Source organism: Pagrus pagrus, assembly GCF_965226575.1.
Source record: "Pagrus pagrus genome assembly, chromosome: 7".
Taxonomy (NCBI): Eukaryota; Metazoa; Chordata; class Actinopteri; order Spariformes; family Sparidae; genus Pagrus; species Pagrus pagrus.
The window spans coordinates 32,631,144-32,645,458 of NC_140191.1; the positions used below are offsets into that span (position 1 = coordinate 32,631,144).

General features: G+C 41.0%; 1 protein-coding gene across 10 annotated transcripts in view; it reads right to left on the reverse strand.

Moving 5' to 3' along the window:
* Positions 1-14,315, reverse strand: part of cep162 (centrosomal protein 162) — a 37,282-nt gene that overhangs the window by 21,233 nt on the left and 1,734 nt on the right. For 5 of the 10 annotated variants that reach the window (XM_084358526.1, XM_084358529.1, XM_084358530.1 and 2 more), the window contains exons 2-5: positions 13,581-13,682; positions 10,211-10,343; positions 4,843-4,902; positions 839-1,114 (exon numbers count right to left, since the gene is read on the reverse strand). In XM_084358526.1, coding sequence (XP_084214652.1) covers positions 839-1,114; positions 4,843-4,902; positions 10,211-10,343; positions 13,581-13,640 — 529 coding nt within the window. In that variant the 5' untranslated portion in view covers positions 13,641-13,682. The remainder of the gene's footprint in view (positions 1-838; positions 1,115-4,842; positions 4,903-10,210; positions 10,344-13,580; positions 13,683-14,315) is intronic. The other 5 variants (XM_084358528.1, XM_084358531.1, XM_084358533.1 and 2 more) reach the window with 5 other exon arrangements.

The following is a 14,315-nucleotide window of genomic DNA, read 5'->3' on the forward strand; positions in this document are numbered from 1 at the left end:
TGATCAATGTACAAGTTGTAAGAATAGTTGAGTTAGAATAGTGTGTAACTAAAGTGAGCCTGTGAAGGCAGACTAGTGAGTAGATGAGTCTCTGTGTTCGCTGTGATGACGTTTGATGTCCCCAACAACCTCTGTAGTCTCATTTAGACACTTGTTAGCAACCGCTGTTTTTAACACATGTAAGAGCCTTATAATTAAATTGTGGGACATTTAATGAAAACAAGTAAATATCTTAAGCCTGTGGTACCCACAGACCTTTCTTCAGGTATCTAACTGACAACGCATTCAAAAAACCTATAGACTTGATCTGCAGAAATGCTAAACCATTTCTGGGTTTTAGGACTACGGACTGCACCTCTCTAATCAACACAGAGGACTGCTTTACACATTTACACACTAATACAGGCTGTACATGAGGACAAATACATAACAACAAACTGTGGATCTGAACATTACTGGGAATAATTACACCTTACACAATCACAAAAAAATAATCACAAGCTTTATTTTTAAGTTTAACTTTATAGATGCATTGATGACCACTGTTTCAAGCAAAAAATGTACGATGCAGATCAGATCATGTTCAGTTGTAAAATGCCATTCACGTATAATTCATAGTAAAACCAGGCAAATTTAGGTTTATCCAAATGTTTTCATGTCAGCATCATTCAGGAAGGCAAAATATAACACATCAGTGAGCAAACCCACAGCACTGTCATTCTACAGGTCTATGTGGCAGGAAACTAAAAACATACCGTACAAAGACAAAAACTTGAAGGAACTAGTGGGGAATAATGCAACACTACCAACGTGTTTAAGGGCTTTGAGTTGAAGTTACCATCGTCACTGTCCCCCTGGGAATCGGTGCTGGCTGGTGGAGTATCATTAGAATGTGTCTCATCAGGGCTCCTCTGTCCTGACACACACTGACGGTCTTCATGACTGAGACTGAGACTGGCAGACTGCCAGTCATCAGATGAAGTTCTGTGTCTTTCCACAGTTTGGGAAACATCCAAAACTGTATTTTTGCAGGTCACGTCCGAGTGAACTTTTTTCTCCAGAGCTTTGCTGCGAGGTTTGGGGACCGGCTTATAAAAAGGCTCCGCACTGACAACTTCAGACAGCAAGAAGAGAAAATAATGATGATGCACTGTCCAGTGAAAACTGAAATTGCTATTTGAAGTACAGACAGTACAATCCCAATTCCAAAAAAGTTGTGATGCTGTGTAAAATGTAAAAAAACAGAATGTGATCCATTGGTTTTCCACAGGTAAACAGGTCCAGTGGTAACAGGTGATAGCATCATGATTGGTAATGAAGAGAGCATCTTTGAAAGGGCTCCATCGTCACAAGTAAGACTGAGGCGAGGTTCACCCAGTGTTTCCCATACATTAGCTAAATTTGGTCTCCCCGCCCAGGTAGATAAAATCCTGATGCAAACTTTTTTCCAATAAAGACACATTTCATAAAGCATGCAGAGCAGCAGCACTTCATTCTCAAAGTTGTCAAATTTAAAGTGCGCTGATGGATTCACACCAACTCATGCACTGTGTAGCAAAAAGTTGTTTTGCGGTGCCGTGTTTTCTAGACGTATTCTTTACTTGGGCTAATCGTAGTATGAATGGAACTGTGTGCTGATTCGAGCGAACAGTACAACACCATAGCTGTCTGCAGACGCAGGAGGTATGTTAGAGCATCTTGTGTAACACTGTAGTGAGAGGACCTGCTGCTGAAATGCAAAAAAGGGAAAAATATGATTTGCCTCCCCAGTATATCACTGTAAACACAACTAGCAGTGTCTGCAGGATCAATGTAGTTTTCTTACCTGGCAGGCTGTTGGAGAGTTTGAGTTACACCACTACATGGTGTCCTCTTCAAGTTGCTCTTGAGAAAATTTCATGTTGTTGTCTCCTCCAAAGGTGCTATTTGATTTTCGACTGTGCAGATTTAAATTTTCAGATGAGTTTAAAAAACTGGCTCATCACACCTCATATACTTTATGTACTTAGAGTCCCTCTGCTGCCAGTAGATAGATAGAAACCTCCCAGATGGCACACTTTACAAACATACAAAAACAAACTGTGTACGTGTGACACCTCAGCTGCTACAACTTCATCCTAAGGGAAACGCTGCTGACTGTATAGTTTATTATTCATGCACCAGTTAACTATGTCTTGTTTAATTTAAAAAAAAGGACACAATGCTCGGTTAAAATGTAGTCTTACATTACTCAGAAATGAATTTACTGTAGAGTTATGTTATTAGTTAGCTTATGCAGTTAGGTTATTTAAAATATGTTGATTTTACAGTTCACATTATGTATTGTATATGATTTGTTGACATTAAAATAGTTATCAATTCCTGACAAACCAGAAATCATTTGAAAGGCAAGTGAATAAAGGTGAAGATCCCTGAATTGAAGAGCCCAGAGAGCCAATGACTGCCAACCTTACCCTCCTTTTTGCAACCGCAGTATGATAAACTGTACAAGGCAACACCTTATAGGCCAAAAAGAGTTATTCAAAAACCTTTGTTTGACTTGTTTAGTTTTGAACTTCTGCGTTACGTGCTCCATATCACCCACCGCCACAAGTAAAGTCTCAACCTATGGGAAACACTGGTTCACTACTTTGTGTAACACATGACTGTAAAGAGGATATTACAGCATACGCTGAGGAACACTTCGTAAAACCATTGCTGGTTGACACAGCTAATTTGCAAATAATTGCATTTGGTTTGTATTTACGTTTTAAAACTGCATTTCAACTTTTTGGGAATAATCAGTTTCACAGAGGTCATAGCCAAAAAAAAATCAGTTTCACTGTCAATTTGACAACAGCTATGCTGCCACCCCACAGAGAGAGAAGGTCTGCTGACCCTCTTTTGTATGCATGACTACAGGCTGCCTCAACAGATGATGGTTGAACTTGCCAGCTTGACACTGCATGATTCATGACCTTGGCAACCACCGGATCCCCCAATAATAAATAAAATGTACATGTACAGTAGAGTTCTGGCACAACTTCACCCACTTCCAAGCTCCATCTTCTCCAGCAACAAAAAGTCTGGTAAAGACAAATCTCCCCAGTTACTTGAGCTACTGCCGGCTCTGAAGACTACAAGTTGGAAAATGCTATAGAGCTGCATTCTGGGTTACGTAGGTGCCAGTTTTGACAGGAACCATGAATATGTGGACTAAAAAAACCCAAATCTCTTTTCTGCTGCATCAATTTTGATTTATTTTTGTCCATAGTGGTTACGACCATGTTATAGGAGCGCAACGCTAAATCAGTGGAGTGTTCTCATAATACCGTGCTGTGGGATACAGGTACCCCCCCATGTGACCAGCAGACTGTTACGCGTTGGCTACATTGAACTTGTAATATACGTGGACCGCTTGCGGAGCGATTGTGCAGCGGAATGTATCTTTAAACTGGTAACTCCTGCAGGGCACGTGTGAGTCACAAGTAAAAACAAGACAGTGAGTTTTGTTTTTGGGATTGTGTCCTCAGTTTTTGGATCCAGCAGCGCTTTGAAACTTTTCTTGGAGTTTGTGTGTTATGGGTAAGACTACAGTAAGCTATAATAGAGATAATAGATAAACTGAGCAATAACCGCTCTGATCACTCATCAACAGTCTGTATGAGTGTATACAGCTCTGTATGTATAGCTCAGGAACTTTTTGCACATTACACATTTACATCAAAATTGCACAGGTATATGCACACAGACCAATCTATTGTATACAACATTTATATTCTATTTTATATAATTTATTGTAAGTCTATTCTTATTTTATTCTATATTTTTATTTTGTTTTGTACAATTCCTATCCTCACGCTGCCACTACTTTTTCCCTTCTGCTGTGGATCAAATTAATCTTATCTTTTATTTAATTTAGTTCAAACGTTTCTCTGACATTTAGTCTATGTCAATCTCTCCTATCAGCTATCATCAGAGGGCACAGGTGAAAGGAAACATTAAATAATAATAGAAACTCTTAAAACCAAACTGTGTAAAAGGTCCGTGCACAACTCGCGTAAAAAATAAGTATTCAAGACCGGGCAGACTGTAAAGCAGATCTCCATGACACCATTTACGTTCTGCACTCACACCTGGCATATCCAGTCTCATTGATTAAAGTGGAAGCGAAGTGTTGCAGCAGCCGCTCTGCGAGTGGTTCACTTTCGTGGCATATTCAATGTAGACTGCTGAATACGATAACACATATTTTTTCCCTCCATTTCAGCACATTGTGCACATTGAGGCAGCATTTCTCCCATCCAAACCAAAACCGTCTCCAGAGTGTATGCATCTGAAAATGCTAACTTGATGAATCAGTGTGGATGAGAAAAATGTTACTTTTACAAAACGATGATGCAAGCCAGCCCACTGCAGGTCAGAGGGTGTGCGGCAGTAAAGTTAAGAAGACAGCCTTTTAATTCCTCTAACTTTCTCTGTGATCATTCAAACCCAATGTCATACAGCCAATTCCTAAGCACAGCTGATGATGTAACGCTCTGTAATTTGTTCAGCTTGGGAATGATTGCATGGCTCTCTGTTATCAAAACCATTTGTTGTCTGTTGTCTGACAACAAGAAACAGAAATAAATATGTACATAACAACAACTACATCATACGTTAAACTGAATTAAAAGTATAGGTCAAAACAGAGCAGGAGGGGACTGAACAGTGTTTTAACCAGCTGACTCACACTGTGGATGCACAACATTTTCACACATTAACAGTGTTTTCAAAACGAACTAGCTCAATTTGGATGTGGTCTACATGAACTCTAATCTCTCTGTTGGGAAAGTGAGACTTTTCTCCACTCGTTCTCACCATTGTTGTCCTCAAGCTGAGGCTTTCTGGCTTTGATAAATCTGCTTTTGGCCGGCTCTGCTTGAGAAAGAGGAAAAACAGAAAGGGACAGTCTTTGAAATCAGGAGATAAGGAACTGACGTACAGACCTGTGAATGCACACCCAGTTTCCTGTGTTTTTGCAGTGGTCTTGATGTTTTATGGTACGGTGAGACATTTGTTGACTGGATGTTCCTACATACTGAACATATATTGCAATATCCCACAAAGGGCATCATTTTAAGTTTAATTTAGAATCTAAATGAGTCTAAGTTTGGCCTTTAAAGCGGTTGATCTGAATTTAAGACCAAAATTCTTAAAGACCAACTTCTGTCAAATAACACTTTAATGCATGCTCTGCACACAAGCAACATTAAGCCATAGTATGAAACTGAGACGTGCAAATTTGATACAAAACTGTCATGTTGCAGCTCTGTACATTCACAGCTCAAAAACAGTTCAGGGAAAGAAGTGTAATGAGAGAGGCAGAAAGAAATGAAACAGTGAGAGAGCATTTTGAAAGCATTAAGTTTGTCCCGCTGGAAACAGATCATACAGAGGGACATAAGTAAAGGAGAAATCAGTCAAAAGTGTAAGGTCGAAAACACAAGTTAGGTTGAGAGAGCTACTTTCATTTGATCAGTAGGATGGAGAGGTGATATTTTCATCACAACGTTGTAGGTAAACAGTTATTTTTTTGTCTGTTTTAAAGTGCGTGTAAAGCAGCAAAAAAAATGTGTTATGAGTTTGTCACACCACAGTAGCATGTATCATTGACCACTGAGCCAAATTTGAAAGATTAAAAAAATTGCTAAGTATATAAAATTAGGTCTCAAAATCATGGAAAAACAAGAACTTCTCTCTGCTGTGAAACGCTGGGGGCGTGTCAGTTAGAGGCGCTGGAACCACGCCCACCGCGGGAGGGGAGCCCTCTGTGTGCTGCACAAGGACGTAGCCTAGCAACAATGGAAGCTAGTGCTAGCAGCATCTCTGAAGGACCCAGCACTACCTGTTTGAGCCATCAGAGCCAGAACCTGACTCTGAGTCCGACACTGATAGTGCTCAGCCTCGTTCCTCACAGGCTCCATCAGAATGGTAATTTATTTCCCAGTAATTTAAGCCCCAGTCTACATATAATTCCTTGTCATAGCTATATTGGTGCACATAAAATATTACCTGTGGATTATCATTGTGCTGTCAGATGGACTCCGCTCAGGGAATCAGGCCAAATCATGTCATGATTAAATGCAATAACATTTGCTAACATTACATGGGCACGATGTAAAATCACTTCCAGGATTTGCACCTTCAGCAAAATGCATTTAATTAAACGAATACAATATTTATAACATAAGCACACACTTACACTGGCGGGCACGTAATGCCGGTGGCGGAGATGAGAGCATCTACTTTCAGCGGGACAGAGAGGATCGGTGGCGGGCAACAATATGTGCCCGCCATCGATCTTCTCCGTCCCCGGCTTGCATCCTCCCGTCCCGCCGAAAGCGGCTGCTACCATCACGGCCACCGGCATTATGTGCCCGCCACCGGAGATGAGAGCACCTGCCGTCGGTGGCGGGCACGTAGTGCCGGTGGCGTGATGGTAGCAGCCGCTGTCGGCGGGACTGAGGGAATCGGTGGCGGGCACGTAATGCCGGTGGCCGTGATGATAGCAGCCGCTGTCGGCAGGACGGGAGGCTGCAAGCCGGGGACGGAGAAGATCGTGGCGGGCACGTAATGCCGGTGGCGGAGATGAGAGCACCTGCTGTCAGCGGGACAGAGAGGATCGGTGGCGGGCACATCCTCTCCGTCCGCCGACAGCGGCTGCTACCATCACGGCCACCGGCATTACGTGCCCGCCACCGACAGCAGGTGCTCTCTCTCCGGTGGCCGTGATGGTAGCAGCCGCTGTCGGCGGACGGAGAGGCTCGGTGGCGGGCACGTAATGCCGGTGGCCGTGCTGTTACTATCGGGGGTAATGTGGACACTGCAGAGACTGGTGTTGGTGGTGATTTTGAACTCTCCACAGTAGCTCCTCTTGACAACATCGATCCACCATTTCCTTACGTTGTCTCGGTAGGAGACTTAAATAGGCTAACTGAGCCGTCACCCTGGCCTGCACACACTGTAGCATCCAGGAAAGATGCATGAGCTACGTGGAGGAGACATGACTGGTTAGCTAGCTGCAGACTAGCATAAGCGATGCTATCCGAGACCATGGATGTATTATTAGTGGATACAGGACCGGAAAATGGCCGCCGTTGATTTCAACGGAGTTGCTCGCCTGGCGCATACGCCGAAAAAGTTTCTGACTTCCGGGTTTACTTCCGCGTTATGGGGCCCATAGAGCATGCGCAGTTGAGTCACCCCCCATGATGCTCTGGGGCCTCCCATCATGCCCTGGGGCAATGAGAACGAGCAAATTGCGTTCTGGACAAGCGCTGCGCGCTCATGAGTGCTTGTGGATGAGTTTGACTGGTAACGACAAATCTACACAATCAAATGATGGATTTATAGCGCACATCAACCGATGATGTTCTCAAAGTCATGGTTATAGACTATACATGGTAAATTTGTGTTGTTTCATTTTTTTTAAGTAAGGATAAAACGTTGTTCTCCGCTGTTTTCCTAACCCTCCTCCCGGTCGTATGCATTTGTTTTCAGCGAAGTCAATCGGTGGATCGATGGATTATCATATACATGTTATGTTGTGTGTATTTGTGTAGTCCGATCTGTCATAAACAACAGATTACATGTTACGGGGCGCGTAACGTGTCGTGGACTCACGGTGCCACAGAGATGGGAGCTTTTTTTTTTTCACCGAGACGAGAGAGCTGAGCCTGTGGCCAGAGCGACTGTCTGTTTAGTGTTTCATACTGAACACAGTGACTCAACTAAATGCACACACCTATGGCACTATATTCTACACATGTGAGACACAGTAATGATGGCACATGTTCCACCAAATACTAACAAAGTGATACAGCATGTCCAGTCTCCCTCTATTCAGGATCCTGACTCTCCCTTTCAGGTGGAGCTGGTGTGATGTGTAAACAATGTTGTGTGCGAATCCAATAAAGTGCAAATATCTACCGAAGTGCAAGTGCCATTATTCATGTGCATTAAGTTGATTGTTCATATATGTATAAAAAAAATAATTGTAAAATATTTCCAAGGCTCAAACAAATCTGTCCCAAGTAAAAATTGTTTAATTTGTGATTACAGTCTGCAAACCTGAGAAAAATAGTTTGTAAGAGCCAAGTGAGAGTATAACATGTGACTGCATGTTGACTGTTGTTTCTTACTTTCTTTAAATAGAGAATGCTTTGACATTACGTAACTAAAATGTGCATTTCTTAATTCATTTTATCTTTTTTTTCTATTTTATTCAGCTTTATTATTTATTGCGTTGTCGTTTATACTTGCATCATCATCAGTATGCTCTGCTGCAGACTGCATGACTCCAGGCCATCAGACTGAGACGGTTCAAACCGTAATAAAAGGTCGTTATGACAGGATGAAAAGGATATTAAACAGTCATCATCACCGACACTATCACATGCATGGTAAATAACTTTTTGACTTTTCCACAGCAGTGGACGGCAGTAAGTGAAAATGTGGTCATTAAGCGGGTGATTTAACGCCAAAATACCTTTAAAATTGCATTTAAAAATACATGGCATTAAAATATGAAACTTGTATCACAACTCTGTCTCGAAAAAGACTCACCCTGGAGTCGTTTAATTCACTTTTCCCACCACGTTTAGCCCCGTTCAGAGCTGTCATTAAGCCAACAGGCATCCTCGCTCCCGAGACACAGCACGACCGCGCTTGGGAGTTCACGCACACAGCTGTGACGTCACCATTGAAAATGAGACTTTGGGGGGGCTTTTCTGGCCTTTACAAAACTTTTTGACGGTTTAAAAGTCCATGACTTAAAAAAATGGAATACAAAGATTAGCAATTAACAGTGGTGACAGCTGGAGGTGTCCTGAGAACAGTTTTACAGGCTTCTCTTTTACTATTACGGCTTATGGGAAAAATGCTTTCTGGGCCCCATGGGATTTTTTGTTGCAATACCGCGAGTGGCCACTGGAAAAAATCGGCGTGCCTGCTGAGAGGCGTCGTCATATCCAGGTTATATTATAGATCCATGTCCGAGACTCGAGAGCTAGCGGAAAACCACCGAAGCTAATGCACTGAACGTATTTATACCGCTTCCGCAGCAGGGCGGGGTTTATGCTAATCAACGCGGCTATGATTTCTGACCCGCCCATTAAATCCTGAACACAGAAATGTTGAAATACAGTTTGGCAGCCTAGCTCCATAACTAAATTATAAATGGCTGAATGGCTTTTTACATGTTTTAAGGAAATACATTTATAACCTATTTAATGTGTTTAGAAGAAAATGGCTGAATTTGCTTTACACGGACTTTAAGTGTGTTTATTGCTATTACTTCAGACTTTGTTGAGCTGTAGCTCTTGAGTCTGCACAGGGTTTTATATTTTGAAAATTGACCAGATGCTCTGTGTAGCTTGACGCGGCTGCTGTAAGCTTCCATCAAAAATACATTTGGTGCGTATTCTCCACTGAGAGCAGCTTCTGGAACACGCAGTGGCATGCCTAGTGGAGCCACAAGCTAAAATGGCCGCTATCAGCTCCAGCTGGTGTGGTGTAAAATATTCTGATGAAGTTATCACTTAAACAGGTGTCATCAAGTCTGTGGTGCTAACAACCAAATGGTGCCAGTAGTAATTCCCATCCTTGGTGAATACAGTGTGACGCCACACTTGTGTGCTTGTCAATTCACTGCATGCGAGTGACATTATAAATGTAATGGGAAGCATCAGTTAGAGAATTTACGTTTTCAGGGCCTTTAAACCTCAGTTATCAGTAGGCTACTTAAACAGACCAAAAACACTGATTTCATACGGAAATTATCCTCATTATCAACATAAATAGCTGCACTAAATGTTCAAGTCACGCAGATTTTACCTGGTAAATCAAAAGAGTAAATTGTGTTTGACTATGTGTTCTGTCTATATAGAAAAAGGAGGAATACTAATGCTGCTCTCTCTCTCCCTCTCTCTCTTGATATTCCCCACTAAGCCAGTGACCTCTATTTGATTTTTCCACTAAACACCACTTTTATGGGCGTTTAATTGCTGCCAGCTGTTAATTGCAGTAACATATGCCAAAATCCTCTCTCAGTTCCTCTGTGGACTGCAAACACCAACACAACTGCAGCCACTGACATTAGACAATTCGGAAAAGTGGCAGGCTAACAAAGGCTAACATGTCCAGTGTGATGGATGTTAATCATGGAGAATCGTCTCCTCATTATTACCTCTCCCTGTTCTACGACTGTGTTCGTCATCTTCCCACCAAGACACTGTTGGTTTCTGGGCCGATTGCCGGCTGCTTTGAGCGCCGAGCTGCTTGTCAGATCTGCCAAAATCCACAGAGTCATCTGAAACAGACTGACAGGGAATCAGGTTTAAGTCACAGTGGTGCCTTCGAAGACTGCGTACATTAACGGAAAAATGTCTGCATTAAAATGTTAAAAGTAGTGGGGAGATGGTGCAAACTTCTAATCATCTTTTTACAAACAATTCCTGTGATCCCACACTACTTCATGATGTCGTCAAACTCCATCTTTTGTTATTGTTTTAGCAATAGATATATACACGTAGAGGCTTCGTTGGCCGCTGGATCGCATGTCATTGTCATTTCCATATTGGACCAGGCAAGACTCACCTGTAAACAAATACAAGTACATTGAGCTGTGGGTTTTCTGGATAAAAAGCACTATAACGTTTGAATTTCTCAACCGGTTTCAATGAGTCATTTTTATATTCAAGGGCCATGACCTTTGTGTCGTAGGAAAGAAAAGTTCTCCAGTTGTTCATAATCTTAATTGTTCGGCTACAATTGCTGCTGGATTCACAAGAGAGAACTGTGTTCTCCACACTGGAGATCAATAAAGGTATAACTTATCTTATAATTGTCTTAACCTATAATTATCTGTCCTTGAGTTTATCTGTAACCTCACTGCTATAAAAAATATACGAAGCAGACTGATCTCCAGTACCTCACTATTTGGTATGTATTTGTCGATTCTTATTTTAGTTTAATTTTTCAATTTTTTCTCAATGATAGGCTGTTATTACTAGTTACAGATGCAGTATCTTGAATTTTGAATAAGCTATGTTATGACTTGAAGCACAAGAAAGCTAACATGATAAGGACATAGACAAAAAAGAAATTAAAAAAAAATTCCATAATGTAAAAAGACTTTCTGCACATTTGATGTAAATTAAATTAAATAATATAGGGAGTTAAGGACATCTCCACTATTATTAACTGAGGAAAATAAGCCAGATTCACTCTCATCAGATGTGGGTTTAAACAATTCCTTATGCCAAAATTATTTTCCACCACATCACCACATAAATAGACTTGTTCAGACACTTCTCGTGAGTGTTTAGCGAGTGTTTAGCAGTGATTACAGCCTAACTATCAAGATTCTAAGTAACTGGAGACAGTTTTTCATCATAAACCCTTGAATATAAAAACGACTCATTGAAAGTGGTTGAGAAATGTAAACGTTATAAGTGATTTTATTTATCAAAATGTACTTGTACTGTATCTGTTTACAGGTCAGTCTTTACAGGTCAGACGTTGACATATCACAGCAACAAGCCAAAGCACTTACATTTCTGTCCTAACAAAAAACAAACAAACAAACAAACGGGGAAAAAAACAGTTGCTTGTGGCGACAGTGGTTTTTGTAATATTAGATTTCAAAACTCAGTTACAAGACAAAAGTCTGATACTCATTCTTCTTCTATTAGTCCTACATTACTTCAAAAGAAGATAAGTTAACATCTAGTCCGCACTACCATTGTAAAAAGTTGGTGCTGTTGGGGATTGGATAGATGGACATGCAGATAGATATTAAATGCATGCCTTCTAAAATCACAGTAATACATTAACTCTCTCAATTTCCATCTATTATGCTTAAAGAAATCAGCCCGATAAACCAGGAAACACTGTGAAAGAGCCAATTTTAAAATTGTTGAGAAGATTCTTAAAAAATATTTTTCTCTTTGGAAATGCAATCAGACAAGTTAACAAAGCTGCCAGTAATACAGTAATAACAGTAATAATCTGAACACTCTTTGTTTTGGTGGTCAATATGTCATCATTTTAGTTTGACATATTCTAAAATAAACATCACTTATCAACACAATGTGAAGAAATAACAGTTTTGACATTATGTCAACGATTAAGTCTATGTATTGTGTTATAGAGATATGTACTGATATTAGCAAGCTAACCAGCTAGCCCTGCCAAAAAAACCCTCTTTCTCCAACTGCTCAAAATGTCCTGTGCTAGCAGTAGCCCTTTTCACACAGAGTCGCTGCATTATCGCCGCAGCGGCGGTTCGCCAATTCTCCGCCGTTAGTTGTTCACACAGAGCCGAGCAGCTCCGGCGTAAAAGACGAACCAGTGTGTCATTCACACAGAAAGCCGGCGCCGCAGCTCCAACAGAGGCGGGACGGTACGCGTCATGGTGATGACGTGTGTTTTTCAACGTGTTTCCCCGGTGTTTACCTGTTAATCTAAACATGTACACACTGACTGTTTATAATCATATGGATGCTGTTATAATGTGTTGTGATTTGGATCCTGACCCACCAAACATCCTGGAAAGTGACAGAGTTACGTTTTTCTCTAAATTACATAATTACATAATCGCCATCAGTAAACAGGACGCTGTCTGACTCTGTCACTCGCGGGGAGGGAGGCTGTTTTCTGGGGGAAAGTTCACTGAAGTCTCGGTGGAGGGCTGACCGTCGTGGTGATTTTTTTCACCGCGACAAACACTTGGTGAGTTAAAGTTATTTGCCGGGGACAGACGCTGTTTTTCGGGCAGAAATGTGACGAAGAGCCAGTAGGACCGACAGGCTGACAGACACTTATCCATGTATAACTGCGGTATTTTTTTCCTCATATAAGTTGCCAAAGACTCTACCAGTTACTACGTTACTGTTGTTTGGTCCTGTAACGTTGCTTTGTGGGACATTTCTCTATATTTTGTTGAGTGAATGATCTGTTTAGTTATCAGACCGTGAACACCATCAGATCAACACACCCCTGCTCTGCGCCGCCAGCTCATCCGTTCACACTGGTTCGGTTCGCCAATAATGCGCCTCTGATACTGCCTCCGAAAGTGCATCAGAGGCGGAGGGAAATTTCACCCCTCGCCGCATCTGAAACTTTCACAGAGGTGGATGCGGAGAATTGCATCCATGCAAACGGCAGTGTGAATGGGGCTAGTGTAAAGACCAATGCTCAGGCTAACTGCATGGGTAACTAAGCTAACAAGCTAACAGTAGCTACAGTCATAAACAGAATACAGTTATCAGCAATTCTTACATATTGCACCTTTAATCCAACTGCATGGATGACCGAATGAATATCCAGAAAAACTCTCTACAGTGTCAACTTAAAATTACACATGATTCCCTTTCTCTCTCTTTTACACACTCTCTCTCTCTGTGCCAAATATAACACAAGCATTGTGGCGTATTCAGTAAATGTCCTGTCACCCAGTCATTTTTTATATCCCATGTCTGAAAGGGGCTTATGAGGCATATTGCATCATGCAACCCTTAATAAATAGCATGATAATCTACACACTGTTACATTACCTCCTTCAAGAACAGCTCAAACTGTTCATCCAGCTCCTCCTTGGTCAGTCTGTGAGACATAGTGATACTGTCCACTCCATCAGTCAATGGGAACAGAAACAACTAATGTAAGACAAAAAGAATGAGGGCAAAATTACAGCTCATGTGTGTGGCATACTTACAAATGTTAATATAAACTTAAGCATTAAACGTATTATTTTGTTTTTTTCATTGTGGATACAATCCAAAACACTGGCAATCAAAGAGAGAGAAAAGAGTTAATAGGTATATTTTATTTATATATTTAAGTGTTTAAATAATTATATTTTCATTAAAAAATATTGTTCAAAAACAAAATGCTAAAAATAAAAAAATATAAATTAGTTAACAGCTGTTAATGAGCCTAAATATAAGCATAAAAGTTCCTTTATGACATTGGGAAAAGAAGTCCGCCAAAACATAACCATTACGGAAGATACACTTAGTAACTTTCTTTCCTGGAGCTTTCAACTACATCTCATGATCTTCATCAATTAATAGGTTTTGCTCAGTTGTCATGGAGATGACTCATAAACGATGACTCACCCTCGAACCATCTCCATGACAACTGACTGAGCAAACATTACCTGCTGATGAATGTGAGATGCATTCAAAGACTACAGAAAAACCTTAAAAAGTGAAAGTTGAGTGAGGATATATTAAAATGTATAAATCTTTTTTATACTGGACATACAGATCACAAGATGAATACATCAT